At 42.1% G+C, this 24282-nt stretch overlaps 2 protein-coding genes across 7 annotated transcripts; one reads left to right on the forward strand and one right to left on the reverse strand.

Annotated features, from left to right (window-relative positions):
* Nucleotides 1-1341: 1341 nt before the first annotated feature.
* Nucleotides 1342-2916, reverse strand: rln3a (relaxin 3a). 2 transcript variants are annotated; one of them, XM_085405179.1, is made up of 2 exons: nt 2757-2916; nt 1342-1625 (listed from the first exon to the last, which is right to left on the reverse strand). In XM_085405179.1, the coding sequence occupies exons 1-2, from the start codon at nt 2914-2916 to the stop codon at nt 1342-1344; spliced, it is 444 nt and encodes a 147-aa protein (XP_085261305.1). The 2 variants fall into 2 exon arrangements, with proteins under 2 accessions (XP_085261305.1, XP_085261306.1); XM_085405180.1 differs by having other exon boundaries at nt 2748-2916.
* Nucleotides 2917-4590: 1674 nt separating this feature from the next.
* Nucleotides 4591-22934, forward strand: rfx1a (regulatory factor X, 1a (influences HLA class II expression)). 5 transcript variants are annotated; one of them, XM_085403687.1, is made up of 19 exons: nt 4591-4744; nt 7985-8362; nt 11563-11672; nt 11761-11856; nt 12091-12366; nt 12593-12690; nt 12807-13245; nt 13948-14129; nt 15789-15908; nt 16168-16301; nt 17690-17808; nt 18157-18263; nt 18400-18551; nt 19079-19176; nt 19513-19662; nt 20046-20254; nt 21415-21568; nt 21662-21707; nt 21798-22934. In XM_085403687.1, the coding sequence occupies exons 2-19, from the start codon at nt 8005-8007 to the stop codon at nt 21956-21958; spliced, it is 3009 nt and encodes a 1002-aa protein (XP_085259813.1). In that variant the 5' UTR covers nt 4591-4744; nt 7985-8004; the 3' UTR covers nt 21959-22934. The 5 variants fall into 5 exon arrangements, with proteins under 5 accessions (XP_085259813.1, XP_085259809.1, XP_085259810.1 ...); XM_085403683.1 differs by lacking the exon at nt 12091-12366; XM_085403684.1 differs by lacking the exon at nt 12091-12366 and having other exon boundaries at nt 13954-14129.
* The last annotated feature ends 1348 nt before the right edge of the window (nt 22935-24282 follow it).

Raw genomic sequence — 24282 nt, forward strand, 5'->3', positions numbered from 1 at the left:
GCACGTGTATGAAAGTGTCTAATTAAAATGACAGCTACTAACCTGAGTGTATAAAGCATTTTGGGCTTATATAAACTTTTGAACACACCATAATTCCCTCTGTTTTAGAGTCTGTTACCTGTTTTAAGAAACACGTTTGTGTCTGCTTGTTTCCTTTTTAAAAGAATATCCTGAAGGTTGTTTGCAACCTTTAAAAATCATTATAGGAAAGTTCTCTAAACGTATTCATGTGAAATCTATGTGTCCTAATGGTCATTTGAATTAAAAAATATATACACTAGCCATTTTATTACAAATCTGTATGAAGTGGATGATAAGTGTGTTTGTGATAGAGCAGTAGAATAGTAATATCAGTTTGCTAAAGCTAAACTGTTAGCTAATATAACATTAGACCAACTAAAAAAATATGTGGCACATAAAACACAAATCACAGTAACATGTGTTAACCTGCATCAGAGGCTCTTCGTGCATGCATTTCCAGAGGGTATGTTTACATGACATGAGATATTGTTCTTTTTTGTGACCCCTTGTGAACTTGTTGACCTAGATAAATAGCATCAGTGATCAAAGCTAAAAAAAAACAACACCAAAGCTAACTAAACTAAACCTAATACTGAAACTAATAAATAGTAAACTGAAACTAAACAGACATTAAAACCTAAACTGAAAGCAGCATATCAACTGTGGAAACCGACTCTGCAAATATAATTTCCCCCAAGTAAAAGTCATTTTTATGCTGCAGTGACTTAAGTATCGTACATTTTAATGTTTGCCCCCCTTCCACCAATTACAGCATGTTTTTAAGGAAGTGGAAATGCCTCAAAAGCTAAGTAGGCCACAGCAGCATATTTCATGGGAAGCAAAGCTGCTGTGTAAGCATTGGGGACTGAGGTAAAAATACACATCTACCTGTCACTTTATGTTTGTTATAACACAGATTGTAATGAATTTTCCATTCATTTATCCCTCCGTGTCATGTGACGAGTGTGTTTGTTAGTTTTTTAATGAACTTGTTCTCAAATGATTTTAGCAAAGCATTTTATTCCCTTGAGCTCTCATCAGTTGCAGCAGAGAAAGTTACTGGTAATGTAAAAAGAAAACAAGCAAAGACGTCATAAAACAAACGTGTCTCTTTATATATCATACTGGCCACATAAAGATTTACTTGATACTGAAAATTAAAGACATTAAACAGACTTTACTGAACAGACACACGCAGGATATAAAATTCACAAAAAAGTGAATAAAGAAGAGTGCGTGTGCATATGTGTGTCTCTGTTTGTTTATTAAGGTGTACAACATGCCTGGCAGCCAGCGCGCTCAGATTGCATATATCGACCCTCAGCAGAGAGAGCTGATCTCGCTCTTGCTGCAGCCCCACTTGCAGCAGGCGTTGGAGAGACCCACCACCACATCGCGGCCTTTGCGGTCAGCTTTGCGAAGCGCCTCCAGTATCTCTTCGGTGATGAATGAACGGGTGGAGCGGCTGAACGCTCCCTCCTGGTTGTCTCTGGATGCGGAGCTTGGATCTGTGTTTCTCTGAAGGAGACTCTCCACCGCAAAATTGTGATTCAAGCCCTCTGAGAGTTCATCCTGAGGGGAGGTGAAGGGGTCCTCTGAAGCATCTGTGGGAGTAAAAACAATAAAGTATGAAGGAATGGGTTTCTCTTGCATCCAAGCAAAATATGTGCATTATTTGCATTTCATTATTGCTGGAGACGATACGATGGAAGGAGCGAGGGTGGGATGCCACTGGATTGTTGCCAAGTGTGCCTGGTGGGTTAGATGCTTAAATGTACATTTGGTGGTTTATAGCTCAGAATAGTAAGCGCACATCATTATAGTAAATGAAAACCAAGGCACTTTGATTCAGAATATCACATTTTCAGCCTTTCAGGGCTGAGAGCAATTACATTTTAAGCTGTAGTCATTTACTGAACAGTTCATACATTTTTTTGTAAGTAATAACATAATTCAGTGGATACACTCAAATTCAATCTTAAACAACAATACAGATAGATAGATAGATAGATAGATAGATAGATAGATAGATAGATAGATAGATAGATAGATAGATAGATAGATAGATAGATAGATAGATAGATAGATAGATAGATAGATAGATAGATAGATAGATAGAGAGATGTGAAATGCAAAAGTCATAAAATTATAGTTAATAAGGTAAAAAAAACACACAAGAACAACAACTATAATAATACTACCATTAATTATAATAAAAAGCTAAAAATTAAGTAGGAGTCACTCGGTTTTTGTAATCTGATCATATGTAATCCATTGCTAGCTAACCAGCCATTCTAACCAGCCAGCCAGTCATTCTACACTTAAACTTACAGGTGATTTCCTTTCATCATTTCTCTGGATACCTCTGCATGATCACAAATGAGCAGAAAAAGACTAGTCTAAATTATTTACATAGTCATGGATGGCACATTGCACGTCTCTGCTCAGCTGAACACTCAAAGCGCTTTCTACTACAAGTGTCATTCACTCATTCATATAGAGCTTTTATCTATGCCTGAGTGCTTTCTGACATTCACACACTCCGACAGATGCATCGGGGCAACGTGAGTTTCAGCATCTTGCCCAACAATACTTGAGACTGGAGGAGTCAGGAATCAATCCACTGGTAGAAAACCTGCTCTATCACCTGAGCCACAGCCACCTCGATTCACAAATAGAAATTTTAAAAGTGGTTGCAAAAGGTAAAAAATAAAGTGAAATATCACCGGGCTTACCTAAACTCCTGAGTGACCGTCTCCATCGTGAACCCCCGCAGGTGAAGATGACTGCCCGGATGAACTCGCGGCCACAGAGCTTCACCCCATACGCTGGGTCATCCATGGGCTGAACGCCAGCCACAAGCAGACACACAGCCAGCACCACAGCTTTCCACATAGTCGCAAGGCAAGAAGTGGGAGGAGAATATTTGGTTTAACTCGCTCTTTGCATAAGCAATGACTTTTTAGATGACCCAGGCGCGCTTTATAAAGGTGTTTGAACCCCTGAAAAGGAGGAGATGCATACTGCGCATGTAGGCCTCCTCTGAGAGAAGAACAGATCTGAACAGGAGATACAGTGGGAGACCTTTATGGAGACAAAAAGAAGACCAAAGGTGGCATAGTTAATGAGTTTGTTAGAGGAATCTATAATCTAATAGTTTAGGCAAATGTTTGTCCCTCTATATAATAAAATGACCAGACCAGAAAACCCATATTGTGTACAGATCACTGACAATGACAAACACAATTAGACTGTTATAACAAGATTACTTGATTGCTGTTTGGTATACTAATTATAACCATTTTTATATACATATTGTATATCAAATGTGAAAAAAAGTTTACAAACACATGTATACATCTCCTTTAGCACTTAAAAAATACATATAGTGTTATTAATCAGTGTATAGCACATATTTGTGTAGTTTTCTGCACAGACCATTGGAAACTGAATGACTTTTACATGTTCAATTTTTTTTTCAAACAAATCCAATTTAATTCATATAAAACTGTATTATTAAAAAACAATGCCAACACACTGTAAAAAAATATGGTCCCTAAAGAATTAACATGTTAGTTCTGCCGACGCATGTGGCCTTTAATTGTCTTGATGACATTTAACAATATTACAGCCATACATTCAGGTTTTTGCAATCCTAGTTCATTACATCACCTTTGACACAGTTAACCTACGTAAAAATTCTTTATGTAGAACTTACCTTTTCTGCAGGAAATTACTCATCCTGTTAGCTCTTTGCCAAAAGGTGAATTGAAGACGAGAGACTGGACCAGTGACATTTCCAAAGTCTGATAACACAGAAGTCTTATTATGAGTCAGAGACAAATAAAACACATTCTTATCTGTATATCCGCATAGCCAAAGGTCGCTCATTTAGGAAATTACAAAAGGGGTGCTGAATTTGTAATTAATGTGATGATACAAAGCTAACAAAATGACATTTTGGGAAGGTATCCACCATGACACTTGTTAAAACACTGTCATGCTGGGGCAACCTGTGGAGGTCAAGGGAGCAATATCAAAATGCTACAGACCACAGTAAATAAACCAGTGGTGTGTGGGAAAAAAATGTATAAATTATGTTGTATGATGAGAACATTGTCTTTATATAGCCTTGTGTTTCCTTGTATTCATTTATTTGTAAAACACTTTGTAATGTCTTGTTATGGACTGATATTTACATTATTGTAAAAGGAGAGTAAAGAAAAGGAAGAAACATATTAAAATAAAACAACACATCAATAGCCCATTCTTCAGGTAGGCTACTAATGGACCCTTGGGTAAGTCACTGAATGAATGTAGCCAGATGGATCAATTTAAATGACAGTCCATATAGGCTGTGCATTGATTTTATTCCAATTTAAAAACAAACTACAAACAATTCTATTACTTTCACTGGGATTTAACTGGGAGCCTCCACCTCTGGGATTTTCCACAAATGGGCGTGGAAGGCTTTGTAGTAAAATTTTCCTGGAGCTGTCACTTTAAGACAATTTGGCAGCTCTCAGCCAATCACAACAGCAAAGGGGGAGGGAAGGGAGCGGGTGGGTAGCAACAGTTGCCCTGGTGAGGACGAAGCGCCATAGCCACGGTAGCCCTGGCGACAAGAACCCAGCAACGAGAATCAACAACAACAACAACTGAAACCGCCATAAAAATAAAAGAAGATATTTTGCCAGTGGGAAATACACACGTGGAACCAGAGGTGAAGCTCTTAACATGATCTGTAGCATTTTATGTCCTCTAACGCTTCAGCTGAATTCTGCTATTGCTTTTCCCCCTTGTTGTTTCAGTAGCCATAACAGGCAACTGCCTCCCAGTGTTAGCTGGGGGTTAGCCTGCAAGCTAGCCGTCATTCTGATAACCGGTCGGGCTTTCTAGTGTGCGATAGTTTGTGCTTGCTTGCTGCACATCTGTGTGACTCTGAATTTCGCCTGCCATGACGACGCAGCCATAGATGCATACCCAAGCAGGCCGTTGTTATGGCGATGTCAAATGCAAAAGGTACAAAATGGCGGTTGTTGTAGAGACCAGTTAGCTTCCTGATCCTGCTATCTCGCTACACAGCTAGCATCAGTGGCTGTCACGACAGGCTAGTGCTTGCCGCCGCTCGCAGCCAACGTCTGTTTGACTATAAACGGACACTCATCTTGTTAACGGTGAATTATGTACAGTCAGTGATGGGTTTGCACTTTATGTTTTTCTCCGTTAGCTGACTAGACACACATATGGTGCATAAAGCTAGCGACAGCCCCCATCCCTTCCAAAATAGAAGGGAGGCCAATTTGGGATTGTAAAATTAATAGAGGGACGTGTTTTGTGTTAGTTTTGAGCAGTTAAATAAATTGAAGGCTGACTAAAATGCCGTTCTGTCTTTTAACGGAAAGTTTAGAAAGCTGTGGCAGGTGGCGGACATTTAATACGTAAGGGGCGTGGCGAAGGAGGGCGTTCTGCAGGTGCTTTCTAGGTTACAGTTCACTTTCACCTCTTTGTTCACTGACGCAGACTCCTAAGTGTACACCTTTACAGGTTCAGATTCATAACAAGCTCCCTACTATCTAACTGAAAAGAAGAAAACACACATTTTCAGTTACAAATGTTTCTTTCTGCTGTGTTTATTTGACTTGAATTATTGACAGCCAGAAGTTAACTATCTGTGTTATGGTATTAAAAATGTGGATTACGGTGACAGTGTACATGACATAAAGCAAAATAATAGACAGCACTGTAGCGTTAATACAGTTTGGTAAGGGATTTTCCCTAGCTGTTCTACGGGCATGCCTATGTACATCAAAGGCGGTGCGATCACATTACAGGTAATGAGACACCAAAATGCTTGTTCCCATCAATGCTCCTCCCCCGCATCCCCTCATGAGTTGCACCACTGAGAGGCCCTGGCCACAATAGTACTTTCAGACACCCCCCTCGAGCATTCATTTACATCTAGGTGAGAAATGAGCATGTAAAAATATCTGTGTGGTGTATGAGCTGCTTATTACAGGCTAATATTGTTAGAAAAGACGTGATCTAATGCTGATTCCTATGATAGAGTTTAACCTCCTACCTTCTGTTTAAATGTTACCTATGCAATTGACAAGTTAGACTCCTTATTCATGATTGTTTACATATTTGTAACCTTTACTGGGACCTATGATGTATATATTTTGGTTGTACTAAATTTGCCTCATTGCCTCTTTTTTTTTTAACACAGCATTGTCTACTACAGGGTGGGCCATTTATATGGATACACCATAATAAAATGGGAATGGTTGGTGATATTAAAGTCCTGTTTGTGGCACATTACTATATGTGAGGGGGCAAACTCCTCAAGATGGGTGGTGACCATGGTGGCCATTTAGAAGTCGGCCATCTTGGATACAACTTTTGTTTTTTCAATAGGAAGAGGGCCATGTGACACATCAAACTTATTGGTAATGTCACAAGAAAAACAATGGTGTGCTTGGTTTCAACATAACTTTATTCTTTCATGAGTTATTTACAAGTTTCTGACCACTTATAAAATGTGTTCAATGTGCTGCCCATTGTGTTGGATTGTCAATGCAACCCTCTTCTCCCACTCTTCACACACTGATTGCAACACGGCAGGAGAAATGCCAGCACAGGCATCCAGTATCCGAAGCTTCAGGTGCTGCACATCTCGTATCTTCACACCATAGACAATTGCCTTCAGATGACCCCAAAGATAAAAGTCTGAAGGGGTCAGATCGGGAGACCTTGGGGGCCATTCAACTGGCCCACGACGACCAATCCACTTTCCAGGAAACTGTTCATCTAGGAATGCTTGGACCTGGCACCCATAATGTGGTTGTGCACCATCTTGCTGGAAAAACTCAGGGAACGTGCCAGCTTCAGTGCATAAAGAGGGAAGCACATCATCATGTAGCAGTTTCAAATATCCAGTGGCTTTGAGGTTTCCATTGATGAAGAATGGACCCACTATCGTTGTACCCCATATACCACACCAAACCATCACTTTTGTTGTTCCAACAGTTTTGGAGGGATCCATCCAATGTGGGTTAGTGTCAGACCAATAGCGGTGGTTTTGTTTGTTAACTTCACCATTCACATAAAAGTTTACCTCATCACTGAACAAAATCTTCTGCGTGAACTGAGGGTCCTGTTCCAATTTTTGTTTTGCCCATTCTGCAAATTCTGTGTGCTGATCTGGGTCATCCTTGTTGAGCTGCTGCAGTAGCTGGAGTTTGTAAGGGTGCCATTTGTGAGTAGCTAATATCCGCCGAAGGGATGTTCGACTAATGCCACTCTCCAGTGACATGCGGCGAGTGCTACGCTGTGAGCTCTTGCTGAATGAAGCTAGGACAGCCACTGATGTTTCTTCATTAGTAACAGTTTTCTTGCGTCCACATTTTGGCAAATCCAACACTGAACCAGTTTCACGAAACTTAGCAAGCAGTTTGCTAACTGCAGCATGGGAGATGGGTGGTCTCGTAGGGTGTCTTGCATTGAAATCTGCTGCAATGACCCGGTTACTGCGTTCACCAGATATCAACACAATTTCGATCCGCTCCTCACGTGTTAACCTCTTCGACATGTCAATGGCTGTGAACAAAGAGAAACTTGTAAATAACTCATGAAAGAATAAAGTTACGTTGAAACCAAGCACACCATTGTTTTTCTTGTGACATTACCAATAAGTTTGATGTGTCACATGGCCCTCTTCCTATTGAAAAAACAAAAGTAGTATCCAAGATGGCCGACTTCTAAATGGCCACCATGGTCACCACCCATCTTGAGGAGTTTGCCCCCTCACATATACTAATGTACCACAAGCAGGACTTTAATATCACCAACCATTCCCATGTTATTACGATGTATCCATTTAAATGGCCCACCCTGTAGTTTGAAAACAAACAGCTTAGGTTGAAAATGTGTAACTTGTTGTCTTGTTTTCTTTTTTCCCCAGCCTGATTCCCTGCTCTTGTAATGGCCACTACAGGCTACGTAGGTGAGATCCAGCCAGCGGCCCAAACTCAGGGGACTGCTGTCACTGTGACAACGGGTCAACCTGATGCCAGCTCCACCCCTGTAACTGCCCCACAATTTTTGGCTGAGATTCAGACTACTGTGGCTGCTCCCTCTGTGGTCACACCCACAGGCCAAACTACTCCCACAGAGCAAGCCGCTTCCATCACCACCCAAAAGCCCGCTGCTAGTCAGACCCAGTCCACAGTGCAAGCCCAGCCAGCTCAGACGCAGTATGTGACTGCAGAGATCCAGGGCTCCCCCACGCAGTCAGGAAATGCTCAGAGCACTCCACAGTACATCGTTGTTACTGTCACAGGTAAAGGCTTTCTGCACTAACAGTGCATGTGATCCCAATTAAATATTTATTTTATTTATTTATTTTTTAGAAAGAGGGGCAATACATATTAATGAACATTTTAACAAATGTAAATATGCCAGATTATAGCCTTAGGCTAATTTCCATCTGCAGACCCTCCGGCAGGTTGGTGTTAAACACAAGTTAGTAAAAACATACAGAGACACTATTTACAGGTCATGTGACAAGGACAAAAACAGTGATCACATTATACTACAGGGAGTGCAGAATTATTAGGCAAGTTGTATTTTTGAGGAATAATTTTATTATTGAACAACAACCATGTTCTCAATGAACCCAAAAAAACTCGTTAATATCAAAGCTGAATGTTTTTGAAAGTAGTTTTTAGTTTGTTTTTAGTTTTAGCTATTTTAGGGGGATATCTGTGTGTGCAGGTGACTATTACTGTGCATAATTATTAGGCAACTTAACAAAAAACAAATATATACCCCTTTCAATTATTTATTTTTACCAGTGAAACCAATATAACCTCTCCACATTCACAAATATACATTTCTGACATTCAAAAACAACACAAAAACAAATCAGCGACCAATATAGCCACCTTTCTTTGCTTTTGGGCACTCCAGTGATGTTGCAGCTCTGAAATATGGCCAAACTGGTGGCAAGTGGCATCTTGGCAGCTGCACGCTTGACTTTTCTCAGTTCATGGGCAGTTATTTTGCACCTTGGTTTTTCCACACACTTCTTGCGACCCCTTTGACTATTTTGAATGAAACGCTTGATTGGTCGATGATCACGCTTCAGAAGCTTTGCAATTTTGAGACTGCTGCATCCCTCTGCAAGATATCTCACTGTTTTTTACTTTCCTGAGCCTGTCAAGTCCTTCTTTTAACCCATTTTGCCAAAGGAAAGGACGTTGCCTAATAATTATGCACACCTGATATAGGGTGTTGATGTCATTAGACCACACCCCTTCTCATTACAGAGATGCACATCACCTAATATGCTTAATTGGTAGTAGGCTTTCGAGCCTATACAGCTTGGAGTAAGACAACATGCATGAAGAGGATGATGTGGACAAAATACTCATTTGCCTAATAATTCTGCACTCCCTGTAGCACAAACAGTGACAAGGAGAGTGGACACAGAGGACAGTATAGATAACAACAACAACAATAACAATAACAATAACGGAAACACATCAATTATATTGCACAAAACCCAGTATTGTACATGCCCTGACCATCGTGATATTGCGTTCACCCATTGCACTAACAGTTGTTTCCCTTTTTGTAATACACTAACTCTTTTTCCCGTCCAATATAAAACATGATTATTAAACATGATTACATGTTTGTGTGTCCCTCAGCTGCCCTTTTAAGTGACTCTTAAAGATGGGGAGACTTGTACTTTCCCTCACTGACAGTGGAAGACTATTCCAGAATCTCACTCCCTGATATGACAAAGCATTCTGTGAAAAGGTGGTCCGCCTGAATGCCAGTTCACAATCACCTCTAACAGTGGCTCGAGTCAGTTGAGACCCGGCAACACTGGTAGACTTTTGTTTAATAAAATCACTCATTGGTGGAGGCGCCAGACCATGTATAACTTTGTATATTAGACAGGCAGATTTAAATAATTTGAAATTAGTAAAATTTAAAAACTTGTATTTTTCTAAAATTTGACAATGGTGATATGAAAAAGGTTTTTTATCTAATATTTTCAATGCTCTTTTGTAGCATACTTCAATTGTCCCAATAGCAGCAGAGCTCGTATAGGACCAACTTGTAATACAATATTCAATATGAGCCAGTATCATTGAGTGCAGGAATGTAATCGCTGCTGTGTCTGTTAATGATGTGCAGATATGTCTAAAGTTCTGTATATTAACATTTACAGTTTTCACTACTTTTTCAATGTGTTTTTTAAAGGATAATTTAGTCTAGTAGCACTCCCAAATACTTAAATTCCTCAACATTAATTAATTCTTGTGCACCCAAGCAAACTTTTACTGCAGCCACGGTTGTTTTAGGTTTACTAAAAAACATTGATACGGCCTTTTTAAAATTAAGGCACAAGCATGAGTCATTCAGCCATTTTTGTAAATCATGTAATGCCAGTGAAAGCTGATGGGCGGCATCATCAGCAGTTTTGGCTTGCGTAAAAATTACCGTATCATCCGCATACGTATCGGATGTGTCCACATTTTTGCACACATTAGGCAAGTCATTTACATAAAGTGAAAATAACAGGGGGCCTAGAATTGAACCCTGGGGGACACCTTGCGTACAGTAAAGATAGGGTGACTTGCTATTCTTTATTTGCACGCATTGTTTTCTATCTGATAGATAAGACTGTATCCATTTAACAGTGTGATTACTAAAGTTAAATGTTGACAGTCTAGACAAGAGCTATTATATCATAACACAAGTGTCCTAGAAGTTCCTTGCTTCAGACTGTGTAAATATGTCTCTATCTGCCACCCCACAGTCATATAACACATCACAAATAAAGATCTGTTGGCGCAAGGCCTGAAGTTAACCAGTCAGAGGTGTTTCACAATGGATGATGAGAATTTATCTTAAGGGGTTTTTCAGACTCATCATTTTATTTGACAAAGCAGATTTGATTTATAGGGACAAAATCAAAAAGGGTGAGGCGTGGAGTTTAATGCACAGGTTCTAGAAGTGGAAGGTAAGTAAACTAGTAATTAGCTGCAGCAGAAATACCTGATTTTGCCCGACTTATTGAATTCGACTTGTACAGTCAAGTATTTGTAAAGACAAAAACGCTCGGCTCACATACCGGATAATCCCAGTTTGGTATAAGGGTGTGTGGCGAATGAAGTAAAACTGTGTTACAGTCACAGGCTTATCCTCTGTGGTCAATTTTAATTGTGTCTTTAAAATATGTTTTTTTTTTTTTATTACTATCATTAGTTTTCATAAAGGTTTTTCAAGCAAAAAGTTGACAAATAATTAAGTGCAAATGTTTTTTTAGGTGGGAGATTTTTGATTTGTGCATACTTTTATGTGTTTAAAGACATGATTTTATCTGCTTTATTACACCATTAGTGTTACCACTTTATTATTAATCAGCTGTAGCAAGAGATGAGAGGCAGTGTATGATCAGCTTAATGAAGTAGAAATAATATCACTAATTTGTGCAGGTACTAAGATACCCTCTTTATCTTTCAGAGGGTTCCCTTCACTCAAATGACAGTGTGTCAGACTCCAGTCCACCTCCAGCTGTGGTGCAGACTGGAGTCCCCACACAAGTTGTTCAGCAGGTGCAGACAGCTCAGCAGGTAAAATTTGCACACATACATGGTTATGTCCGTCTATGTTATGTTATGTTGTTTTCTTTGCTCTTGAATCTTCTCTTCATCTCAATAGAGGTCAGTGGTGCAGGCCACCTCCCAGATTGCCAAAACTGAGCCAGGCACACAGCTCAGCGTCACCAGTCTACAGCCTGTCCACATCACCCAGGAGGTAAGCCAAACTCCCAGTGGAGTTTGTCAGTGGTGATGGCATATACGTGATGTCTGAAAATAACTTATGCTTTCACTAACCAGTGTGTAAATGCGAGCTAGTCATCACAGCTTCACTTCACTAAATGTGTGATCAATGTGACTTGTGATGCGTACAAAACTTTGCAACTTCCTTGTGTTTTGGCTCAGTATTAGTCAGCTCATCGTTTCTGTGGTCAAATCTGCAACTTTTCAGCTTCCCCTTAGCACGGAGGTGACCGGTTTAGTCAGGGATAGGAAACTAGAAGATTGGCAGCTGCGTCATGAGGCAGAGGAGTCAGTCTGCCTTGCCTGGATGTCAGCAGACTGCGTAAACGGCTACTGCTGCAAACCCGTCTACCTCCCCTTGGATGAGTATTGGCAGTCACTGTGCATGCTCTCTGTGCATGCTGAGAGAGAGATAGGCTACCCTGCCATCCTCAGCTCAGGTCCCAATCAGCCACCTCTGCACACAGCAACCGCCGCTTTCCAAGTAGGTCAGGGACACGAGGGAATCTGCTGCTACAAAGATGAGTGGACAGAGAAGCTGTCAGTATAAGAAATGTTTGTAGTGCAAAAACAAGGCCGGACATGAAAGATATTAAGATTCTAAAGGATGAAAGAGTTGATGTGGTTCAATAAGATGGCTGAGGATTTATTGGATTTTGGTGTGTGTGTGTGTGTGTGTGTGTCTGTGTGTGTGCGCGCTCACTCCTTAGGTCCAGCAGCAGCTCACATCAGTGCCAGTGCAACATGTGTACACCAATCAAGTGCAGTATGTTGAAGGAGAAGACAACAACTACACCACCAGCACCATGTTAGAATGAACCTCATTTTCTAACACTTGTCCACACAGAATTATTGTTTTCTTTGTCTTACTTCTTTCTTCGGCTGCTTGGTTTTGTAACCCATCTTTGCATGTCTCTCATCCAGTCGCTCCGGCACCTTCCCTTACACCGACACCCCTTTGTACACCCAGACCACCGCCGCTCCATATTACGAAGGTCAGCCGACTTCCGGCACCCAGGCCTCCACGCCCGGCACACCTCTGACTGTGTCCGTGACAGCCGGCACCACAGCGGGCGTCTCGATGTTCGTGGCCCAGCCTACCACCGCGGCGGGGGGAGGGGCCACAGTGGTGACGGCAGGCGGCACGACCAACGGGGCCGGAGAAGGGGCAGGGACCAACGGCGGCGCGGCAGGCAGTTATGTGATCCAGGGGGGTTACATGCTGGGCAGCGGCGGCAGCAGCAGCAGCAGCGGGTCGGCAGCTGGCAACAGTCAGAACTACTCACACACTGCCCGCGCCTCTCCGGCCACTGTGAGTATTACAGAGGGCGAGGAGAGTAGCGTGCCGTCGGCAGACAAGAAGGTATGCAGAGGCGCCAAGCGCAGGAATTTCTTCTCATTCTGTTCTCATCCACACAACCCCCCCTTTTGGTGGCGCACACTGATGACGTCATAGTTTGAGTTTTGTCAAAGTGGAAAACACAAGTGAACAATTTGGAGATTAGGAGCAAAAAATGTTAGCTGAAATTTTATTTATTTATTTATTTTGCTTTAACTGTGATTTCCTCAAAGAAAACAAAACCATGACCTCATCATTTTCATACCATTGCAGTGCATGTAATGAGGGGCATTTTTAATTTGCCTGAAATGCCTTGACACTATACTGTTCATCCCAAATTCATCATATTGAACCCCCATACAATGGCCATAACCAAAACATGTCTGGCCGGCATCCCATCAGTACTCCAGGTCATTGATTCATTGCATACCAAAGTTGTATGCCACGGCACGCAAACAGATGTATTTGTGTTTTCATTCCTGAATGACAGACGGACTGTAAATACGAATGGATTTGCGTTTGTATAATACAAATACCAGAGAAATCTGTGTGTGTGTGCGTGTGTGCGTCTGTGTGCATGTCATGTACATGTATCTGTTCAAAGGTGTGATATGTGTGGTAATAGTTATGCATTTATCTGTTGCTCTATGTTTTTCTGTATATCTGTATATGCTGGCTTTGCTAACTGCACCAGCTATTTTCTTTGTTCCATTGCCTGTGTGTCAGGTACAGTGGTTGCTGGACAACTATGAGACAGCTGAAGGAGTGAGTCTGCCCCGTTCCACCCTTTACTGCCATTACTTGCTGCACTGCCAGGAGCAGAAGCTAGAACCTGTTAATGCTGCGTCATTCGGGAAACTCATAAGATCTGTGTTCATGGGGCTACGCACACGGCGTCTGGGCACTCGGTAAGCTGTGTAGTCACCCAAACTCATAGGGTAAAAAATATATATGCAACCCATTTATATCCATTAGTAAAGAGAGAGGTGAAGAAGACAGGACAGACAGGGTCGAGTGGGTGGAGACAAATGCTAAGGGTTTGTGAAGGAAAATGTTTACAAGTTGGTAGAGGGAACTTCTATGATTTATGGCTTTGAGATGGTGATGCTGACAAAAAGACAGGAGGCAGAGTTGCTAGGATTTTCATTGATAGTGACCAAGAGGGACAACTTAAGTTGAGTGGTTTTGAAAGTTAGAAAGTCAAGGCTAAGATGGTCTGAACATCTGCAGAGGACGGATAGTGAATATATTGAACAAAAGATGTTGAAGATGGAGCTGCCAGGCAGGAGGAGAAGAGGAAGACCACAGAGGAGAGATCAGACAAACACATCACACATTCCACTGTGGCCTTTTCTGCTGCAGTGATGCATGTCAGGAGCACAAACCCAGTAGTCCTCCGTTCATTTCACCAGACACCAGTAGTCTCCATGTAACTGACGTGCGTAATGCTATGCATGCACACACCAATCAGGCATAAGATTTGACTACTGACAGGTAAAGTGAAATCACTGATTGTCTCTTCACCGTGGCACATTTTGTCTTCAAAGTCGATGTGCTAAAAGCAAGAAGCAAAAGCATTTCTCTGAGTTTGAAAGGGCCAAACTGTAATGGCTAGAAAACTGGGTTGGAGCTGGGTTGTTATCAGTCTCCAATGGTAAGCATCTATCAAAAGTGGTCCAAGGAAGGAACAATAGTGAACCACTGTTATGATGACAGTATCATGGGCGGCCAAGGCTGATTGTGGTTTGATGCAGCCACGGTACCGTTCCTGTAGCTTAATCCTGGTTCTGATGGAAAGGTGTCAGAATGCACTGTGCATCACAGCTCGTTGTGTGTGGGGCTGCATAGCCACAGTACACCCTCTCATGGAAACAGTACTCCCTGATGGCTGTGGACTCTTTCAGCAGAATAACGTGCTCTGGTTGGTTTGAGGTTTGAGGAGCACAGCAACAATTTTGAGGTGTTGACTTGGCCTCCCAATTCCCAAGAATTTGGATTGTGCTAGTTAAACAAGTGCGATCCATGGAGGCCGCACCTCGCAACTTACAGGACTTAAAGGATCTGTTGCTAACCTCTTGGTGCCAAATACCACAGCACACCTTCAGGGCTCTAGTGGAGCCCAAGCCTCGACATATCAGGGCTGTTTCAGCAGAAAAAGGGGGACCAACACAATATTAGGCAGGTGGTCATATGTTATGCTTGATTGGTGTACCTTAAATTAGTTTCCAGCAGAAATGCAGTTTTTTTTGTGTTGTTTTGTTTTAATTTTTCTAGGAACATCTATAAAGCTCTCTGGAGCATTGGGAAATGTTTGCCTTGTGTAGGAAGACATGTGGGTAGTGATGAAGACAGACAGCATGTGTGTGGGAGAGTGAGTGAGCTAGTGAAATGACTTTTTAAAAGTATTTAGTGCTATGGGTGCAAATACTTTGTGTTTTATGAAATTCTAATTCAGTGTATAGTAAGACTATACATGTGGCTTTAAACAGACAGCATAAACACTATGCTCTCTATAGAGTTAGGCTCTTTTAAAAATAAAAGTCAAACCACATTTGTCTTCCTGTTAGGGGTAATTCTAAATACCACTATTATGGGCTGAGAATCAAAGCGGGCTCTTCTCTTCTCCGGCTGATGGAAGACCAACAACACCTGGCTATGAGGCAACAGCCGTTCTCACAGAAACAGAGGTATCCACAGAAATGTCTACACATTCAAGCGCATCTTCTCTATCATTACACAGTTGACCTTTTTTCTACCTCATACGGTTTTTGCCACCGGCTCCTGTTTTTTCTCCATCTCTCACACCATGTCTTCCATTCTTCTCGCGGCTCTGGGCATCTGCTGCTCTTATTATAAGACTGAATTACAATTTCATTTCACTTCATTATTTATCACCTTTGTCTAGACATGAATGCCTGATGTGCTTTTTCGCTCCCTACCTATCAGGTTGAAGCCTGTTCATAAGGTGGAAGGAATGACCAATGGAACGGCAGCAGGAGCAGGTCAGCAGCAGCAACAGCAGCAGGGATCGGGCCACGTGGATATCAGCACCCAGGTTCAGCAGTACCAACAGTTCCTTGGTGAGCTTAGTAAACAATGAACACACTTGTTAGTGAGTGCTGCTTTTTTTTTTAATGTTAATTTGGTTGAGTCACAAGAGTGAGCAAGCAAAATATTCTTGTAAGCTCTCAGGGCTTGTTGTGAGGACCTTGCATTACAGTATGTGGTTGTTTAGAGTGCATGGGCTGTGCCTGACACAGCACCAGTCTTTGAACTTGCTTTTCCCTGTGAAGTAAATTGTTAATTTGGCCTGACAAAGTGTGTCTCCTCATCTTTAGGTTTTAGGCTTTTTGGGAAGCCTTCATTTTTATTAGCAGCAAGGACCTCCATGCCCTGTTAACGGACTGTCAAATCCAGTAACAGAATCTGCTGTAACAGTTTATTACAAGTATATAAGGCATGGTTTCCTATTTATGTAAGCATATAGCACACAGGGCTATACTTATGCTGCTGTGTTTACTTGAATTGCGTAGTTCCTTTGTTTGATAGCATGATGGGATTTTTACACCTGATATATGTTTAACATTTCTATATGCTGCTGTGCTGGCGGTGCAGTGGTTAACACTCAGAGCCTCACAGCAAGGAGATTCAATTTCATCACCAGGACAGGATCTTCCTGTGTGGAGTTTGCAGGTTGTCCCCGTGTTTGTCTAAATTGCCCATAGGTGTGAACGTGAGTGCAAATGGTTGTCTATGTCTATGTGTTAGCCCTGCAACACACGAGCGACCTGTCCAGGGTGTACTCCACCTCTTGCCCTAAGACAGCTGGAATAGCCCCCCCCCCCCCCCCCCCCCCCGCCCCCTTTCAACCCTGAATTGGATAAGCAGAAGAGAATGGATGGATGGCTATTTCTATATGTGTAAGGCAGGATGGTAGTTAGCACTGTTGCCTCACAGCAAAAAGGTCCTGGGTTTGAATCTAGCATATTTGGTTGTGGCCTTTCTTTGTGGAGTCTGAATGTTCTCCCCGTGTTTGCATGGGTTCTCTCTGGCTTCCTCCCACAGTCCAAACACATGCAGTTAGAGGGGCTGGGTTAACTGGTGATTCTAAATTAGCCATAGGTGTGAATGTGAGTTTAAATGGTTGTGTCTTTGTGTGTTTGCCCTGTGACAGACTGGCAATATGTCCAGGTTTGTTCGAGACCTACCTACTTATCCAATTCAGGGTCTTGAATTGGATAAGCAGATGGAAATGGATGGACGGATTATATGTTTTTAATCTGAACATAATGTAAAAAGACAATCTCATTACCAACATTTAAATGCCACATCCCTCCTACTATGAGCTAAACCACAACAGGCATGTCCATCTAAGCACATTTAGTGGCATTCACATAAATGTTGATTACTCTGTGCAGTTAATGGGATTTCTCTCTTAGTATCCACTGCTCCTTTGTCCTGTGTCCAGATGCATCCAGAGCTCTCCCAGAGTTCCCAGAGATCGATCTCCAGGGGAAGTCTCTGCCAGAGGGCATTGAGCTGGAGCACATAAAGAGCTTTCAGCTGCTGTACAGAGAACATTGTGAGGTAACCGAAATTGGAACCCACTGACTATTTACTGAAGTTTTTCCTTTGTGTGTAGTTCCTTTCTGTGAATCACTGCAGGACTACTCTAAATGAAATTACACCAATTATAACCTTTTAGTGGGAAAAACCGACTGTAATTTGATCAAAATGTCAAGTTCTTAAAGATGTAGTGGTGAAGATGAGTTTTAAGGTTAGGAAGACCACATTGAAAGCAAAATCCAGAAATGCAGAATGTTGTTTTCCTCTCCTTTGTTCCTCCAGTTGCCCCACTACCCCCACCCCAATAATCTATTTGTCCTCAGTCTTCGATTCTTCGATGTATGGATTCTTTTCTTTCCGTTCTTTCAGGCTATTCTCGATGTGATGGTTAACCTGCAGTTTACCCTAGTGGAGACTCTGTGGAAGACCTTCTGGAGGTTCAGCCAAAGTCAGGCCGGAGATGCCACGTTGGCCGTGTGAGTGATTGTACTCCACAGGCAGGCGTTCATTCAAGATCCAGATTGTGTCCTAAGATAGTAAAAACATTTGTCTGTTGCCGTAGCATTACTATTTCCATACAAACTGTGTGTGCGTGTGTGTGCGCCTCGGCAGTCACGATGAGTCAGAGAAGCGTCTCCCTAAGTCCTGCCTGGTGTTGCTGTGCAAATATGAGCCAGTGCTGCGCTGGAGCCGCGACTGTGACAACAGCCTCTACCAGGGCCTGGTGGAAATCCTCATCCCTGATGTCCTCAGACCCATCCCCAGTAAGGCTCTATAGGAAGACTGATTATGTAGTGAACCATGTAAGCATGCTTATCCGTGCCTACAGAGTGTGTTTATACAAATAAAGAGCTATTCCTAAAACTCAGTGCCAATTTAAAGTTGTTGAAATGAGCCAACTAGGGAGCAAAGATCCTCCTGACAGCCTTTTGGATGTGTAGTGAAAGAATACACTGTTTTCCATCACGTGTACCCATTGCGCTGCCCTTACTGGCAGCTACACTTATTTCTTCTGGTTTCGGTTATAGTTTTAGTCAGAGTTTAACTTTTAAGACCTTGAACAGTTCCCTTTTGAATATTCGTCATTTTCTTTCCCATCACAATGCTGCCAGAGAAAAAAATGTTCCACATCCACATAAAGTGGATACAAGTCTGGTTATTCAGCTGTAATGCCAAAAAGAAAATAAATAAAAATTGAAAAATCTTTGACCAGCAGAACCTTGGCTAATTGTCTAGACATTAGATAATCGTTTTCCCACTCTAGCAGTGACAGACCCATTTCTGCCCACAGGTGCCTTAACTCAAGCCATTCGCAACTTTGCCAAGAGCCTGGAGAGCTGGCTGACCAATGCCATGATGAACATCCCTGAGGAAATGGTCCGCATCAAGGTAAAGCCCTCCATTATTAGCTTGGCGCTGATGGAACCGCTTGTTTTCTGAGCCATGGAGCAAACAGTCTTTTCAGGCATGACAAAAACATCGTCTTATTGTGTGGGACTCTAAGCTCAGACATTATTAGATTTTTGTGAGCAGGAGCTAGAGTTGAATTTATATAAAAGCTCTGCGGTGCAGCTTTTGTGAAGAAGGGAAAAAAGAGGTTCCATCAAAGTAAATAAATGACAGCAGATGTGAGCAGCTATCACAGAAAACATCTGTTATATACGGATATTTGTGAAAATATTGATATGCATCTTTTTGTGACCCGTCGTCTTCCTCCTCTCTCAGGTCACATCAGCCAATGCTTTTGCTCAGACCCTGCGCCGCTACACCAGTCTGAACCACCTGGCCCAGGCAGCCCGTGCTGTCCTCCAGAACACGGCTCAGATCAATCAGATGCTGTCCGACCTCAACCGCGTCGACTTTGCCAACGTCCAGGTCGGTTCAGTGTCTAGCAGCATTCTCATTAAATCGCGCTGATGACATTGTCAGTGGTTGAATGCCGCTTTGGTTTTGCAGCTGACTCTGTAGCTTGTGGTTACACTGAGGTTTCATGTGTTATTTGTTTATCCAACTTCCGTCATAGTGTCTCTTTTTTATTTTACTGTTCAGGAAGCTCACTTGGTTTTTCTAAGAAACTGCTTCTTCCGCCTGATTATATGTTCAGATACTGAACAGTAAACTTAGTGCTAGTGCGTGGTTTAAGTTCCATCATCTGCTGCTGTTTATAAATATAAGGTCATCCAGCCTCTTTTACTGGTGCAGATGTGACTGCCCTATAATGACACTTTGCCTTTTTCTCCCTGTTTGTGCTTTTGTAGGAGCAGGCTTCATGGGTGTGCCGGTGCGAAGACCGTGTGGTCCAGCGGCTCGAGCAGGACTTCAAGCTGACCCTCCAGCAGCAGAACTCACTGGAGCAGTGGGCCGCGTGGCTTGACGGTGTGGTCTCCCAGGTCCTAAAGCCCTACCAACAGAGCCCTGCTTTCCCTAAAGCTGCCAAGCTCTTTCTGCTCAAGTGGTCCTTTTACAGGTGGGGAGCAGTCAGAAAGAATGAATTCCAAGTTCTGCCTCTCCTGACCTTTTCTGAGTCCATTTTTATTTGTGTTGATAGATTTGATTTGGTTGGATCTTTATTCTCCTCTTTTGAGCTAAATGTCTGGTAAAAATGATGAAGGAGGAGTGTACGAGTGCACAATAGCCAGTAATTTAGAGCTGAAGTATACAGGGCTAAAATGGCCTTTGTCAGTTTGCATTATTTTTTGTGATGTTGTATTCAGTTTGAGCTGCAGGCTTTAGTCCTGAAGTTAAAACAAACCTAGTCTGTACTTTGTTAAGTCATTGCTAACTGTAATAATCACAAGATAATCATCAAAACTGTCCAAATTTTAAATGACTGGATTTTTTAAAATTAACAAAACAAGAGAGCAGTTTAAAAAGTGATAACCAAGACAAGGACATAGAATACTTACAATAACAACACAAACTAGAAAACAATCACTAGGATAGTAGAGATAAAAGGATGAGTGTACTACTCATTATAACCATATTCCTAAATAAATGCTAAAAGTAACAGTAACAATAATCCTCATCCACCTCTATGCTGTAATCGTAAGTATGCATCCATATACCTTCCTATGCACATATGCCATAGTGATAAAAAAAAAAAGCAAGGATATGCATATATATATATATGTGTGTGTGTGTGTGTGTGTGTGTGCACAGGACCCTCAAGCTCCTAGGCCTCTGGTAGAGACATGAGCTTGAAGGATAAAGATAAAGAAGGATAAAGGGCGAGTGGGGAATTTAATTTATTTATTTATATAAATATATATAAAACCAAGCTCATCCCATAAGCAGGGTCTTAGTCAAGCAGGTCATTACAAGTCAGTTGCCATTCATTTGCCTCCTTTGGAGACTGGATGGAAATCCGAAGGCTCTGAATCGCTCTCAGACCTGTCTGGAATAAATAGCAGAGCTGAAATTTAAAATCCAAACCACCCCACATCACACAGCTTTATTGAAGGAACTTATCAAATACTCAAATTGAGTAAATAAGTCACCGACTCGACTTGTGGTGTCAACCTTGTCCCAGTAAAGCAATGAGATAGAGGAAAAAAGCAGTTTCTGTTTGTAAGTTAGAGAAGTGGTACATGTATGAAGAGTGGCTTGTTTCCCATTTCTGTTCCTCAGTTCCATGGTAATCAGAGACCTCACCCTGCGGAGTGCCGCCAGCTTCGGATCCTTTCACCTGATTCGTCTGCTATACGACGAGTACATGTACTACCTTATCGAGCACAGAGTGGCCCAGGCTAAAGGAGAGACCCCCATTGCTGTTATGGGAGAGGTATCAACATACACGGATCCAGAAATGCAAATACATTCATATAATAGTGTAAGCCACATTTACACCACTAACCAAATCCCCTCTTGCCATTAGTTTGCCAGCTTAGGCCGAGGTCTGAACCAGCTGGATCCGGATAAAGGTCTGCACTGATTCTGCTGTAGCTCGTCTTAACTGACACCTGTGCTCTAAGCTTTGCTGGTAACCATCTCTGTTATGCTGTCTGTTGTAGAAGAGGAAGAAGAAGAGGAGGAGGAGAGTGATGAAGAAGGTCAGGAGCTGTCCCTTCCCTCAGACGGGGCCGTGCTCGGAGAGGAGTCTCTGGAGCCGCCTGCCAAGCTGGCCAGAACTGACCAGAGAGTTCTCTTCGCCACCGGGTCAGCTGACAACTAGCCGCAGTGTAAATGACGTGCTGATCTCACAGACACACACGCCGATGTACAAAGAACAGTAATTTATACCCCCTGACACCTGTATATAGAGCTTGTTGAGGTGCGCCCGCGTGCACTCTCGCTGCATATGGTTCTGTTTGCGTGCAGTCCTCAGGCACACACAATCAAAACACACTCAAGTCAGTAACTGCTGCTGCCCGGATGGCACAACCGCCTGTCGCCACCATTGATTACTCCCACAGTCAGTGGCGTTTTGTAACAGGACGTGGCTTCAGAAACCCAGGGTCTCTTGATGCAGAGAGGACCTTCAGTTGTATGAATCTGTAAAAACAAAACAAACTAAAGCCAGGCACTTCTTTTCGTTTATCTCCTCATCGCGCCGCAGCCTCGCTGTTTTTCCCTCTCATTGCTGTAAAACGAATGCTCGCCCTCCCACCACTGTCACTGCCGTATCAAAGTGGTCTTTAAAAGGTACTGCGGTGTGTTTGTGTGCGGAGCGGACCGTAAGCGGTGTTTGAATTTAGTCACTACTTCATTTACCGCTTTGTGGGAGCGTAGGGGTTTTTTGTTGTTGTTGCTTTTTTTTTTTTTTTTAAAGACAGCAGGCGACTTTTTTGTGTGTGTCAGCTTGTACGAGCACTGTGGTCACACCGCTCTGCTGTTATTTGTAGAGGCCGAGTGAACACGCGTTTTTACCCGGTCGTGCGCGTCTGTTTGCGTGACTCATGCCGAGTGGTGACTGTTGTGTAGATATTTTCTAGAGCATTCATGGTTTGATTTTTTTTTTTTGATGGCGTGTGCAGATTTCCTGTGTGATTCACCTGTTAAAAGACAAAAAAGAAAAAAGAGAAGCTCTCGTGTTCTCGGAGTGCCTACCTCAGCTGCCACAAACACTTGTAAAGATGAAGCTCCAGCTGTGAAGTAGGAACTCCTGTTAGTTGCTGCAAGAAAAAAATTCTCTTTTTTTCCTTTTTTTTTTAAAACAAGAACATCTGGTTCCCACGAGAGAGAGAGAAGTGCCGTACGTGTACCATAGTTTATGTTTAAGTGCTTCAATCCTATCCACCCATTAAGTTCCTCTGTGCCCTCATTTGCCCTCGACTCGTTATGTTTTTGCCTTATTTCATTCTGTTTCTGTTTTTTTTCCCCACATTTGTGTGTTTCTGGGTGCCAAACCGGTTTGCTTTGATCCTCGCTGATTTTTCTTCTTTCTTTTGTTTTTTTAAGAACTGTGCCTGAGTAAGAACGGTGATATACTTATATTCTACTGTATATTTATCCACTATTTTGAATTTCGTTGTCACTAAGTGAACCTCTTGTGCAGTGTACGGTGCTGTGTTGTCACACATTGTAAGCGACCCTCGTGTGCATTATTGATTTGTGATTGTACGTTCGGTTATCGATCCTCTTTCATATCTGATGACTTTTCCACTCACAGGCTAAGTAAGGCCCTGCCTCTTTGCACATGTTGACTTTATTGTCTAAAAGTTTTTTTGTTTGTTTTTTCCCCCCTCACTTTCTTCGAGGTGTTTTTTTTTTTTTTTTTTTTTTTTTTTTTTTTTTAAACGGTGAGATGGAGGCGTCAGATTTCATGCAAATGTCTCTCACCCCTCGGTGAGATTCAGAGAAATCGACCGAGGTGAGAGATCTGCTCAGTCCTCTACCACCGCTCATCTCATTCCCCTCGTCTCACTATGTTTTTTTTTTCTCACTCTCATGCCCGATGGCTTTGTTTTGCTTCTAAAACACTGTTGAGATCAGTTGTCATATTCCTTTTTCATTTCTGTCAATACTGTCTATAAATAGCGGTGCGTGTTTTTTCACAGGCATTGCCAGCCTCAAACCAGCACATCATCCTTTATACGAAGTCTAGCGCTACCACAGCTGAGTACATATCACTCCAGTCTTTTAATGATCTACAGCGTGCAGAATGGCCATTGTTTACCCACTAAAAAAGGAAAAAAATGTTCGTCATTTTTATAGTGCGTTGTTTCTTATGTACAAAACAAAATGAGAAAAAAAAAGATGTTCAGTGGCAGTGTTTTTTGAATTTTGGTCTGCTCTAAGTATGACTGTGCCTTTGGAGGTGGTAGAATGCAATTCAGATGTTTTTAATTTTAAAGATATAAATTAAAGAATTTTTAAAATTACTCCGGATATCTCTCGTGGGTTTCTGAGTCTGATTTTATCATCTCTGTAGTCATTACCAGTGTAAGGGCGGGGTTACTGTCTGAAAAACAGTCACTTTCTTATTAAATTTGACACCCTTGGCTGAAAAAAAAAACCAAGACCGTGACTTCCTGGGCCACGCTCACACGAACACAC

Source organism: Rhamphochromis longiceps, linkage group LG4, assembly GCF_057381845.1.
Source record: "Rhamphochromis longiceps isolate RC_006_pf linkage group LG4, R_longiceps_female_GT1.1, whole genome shotgun sequence".
NCBI lineage: Eukaryota > Metazoa > Chordata > Actinopteri > Cichliformes > Cichlidae > Rhamphochromis > Rhamphochromis longiceps.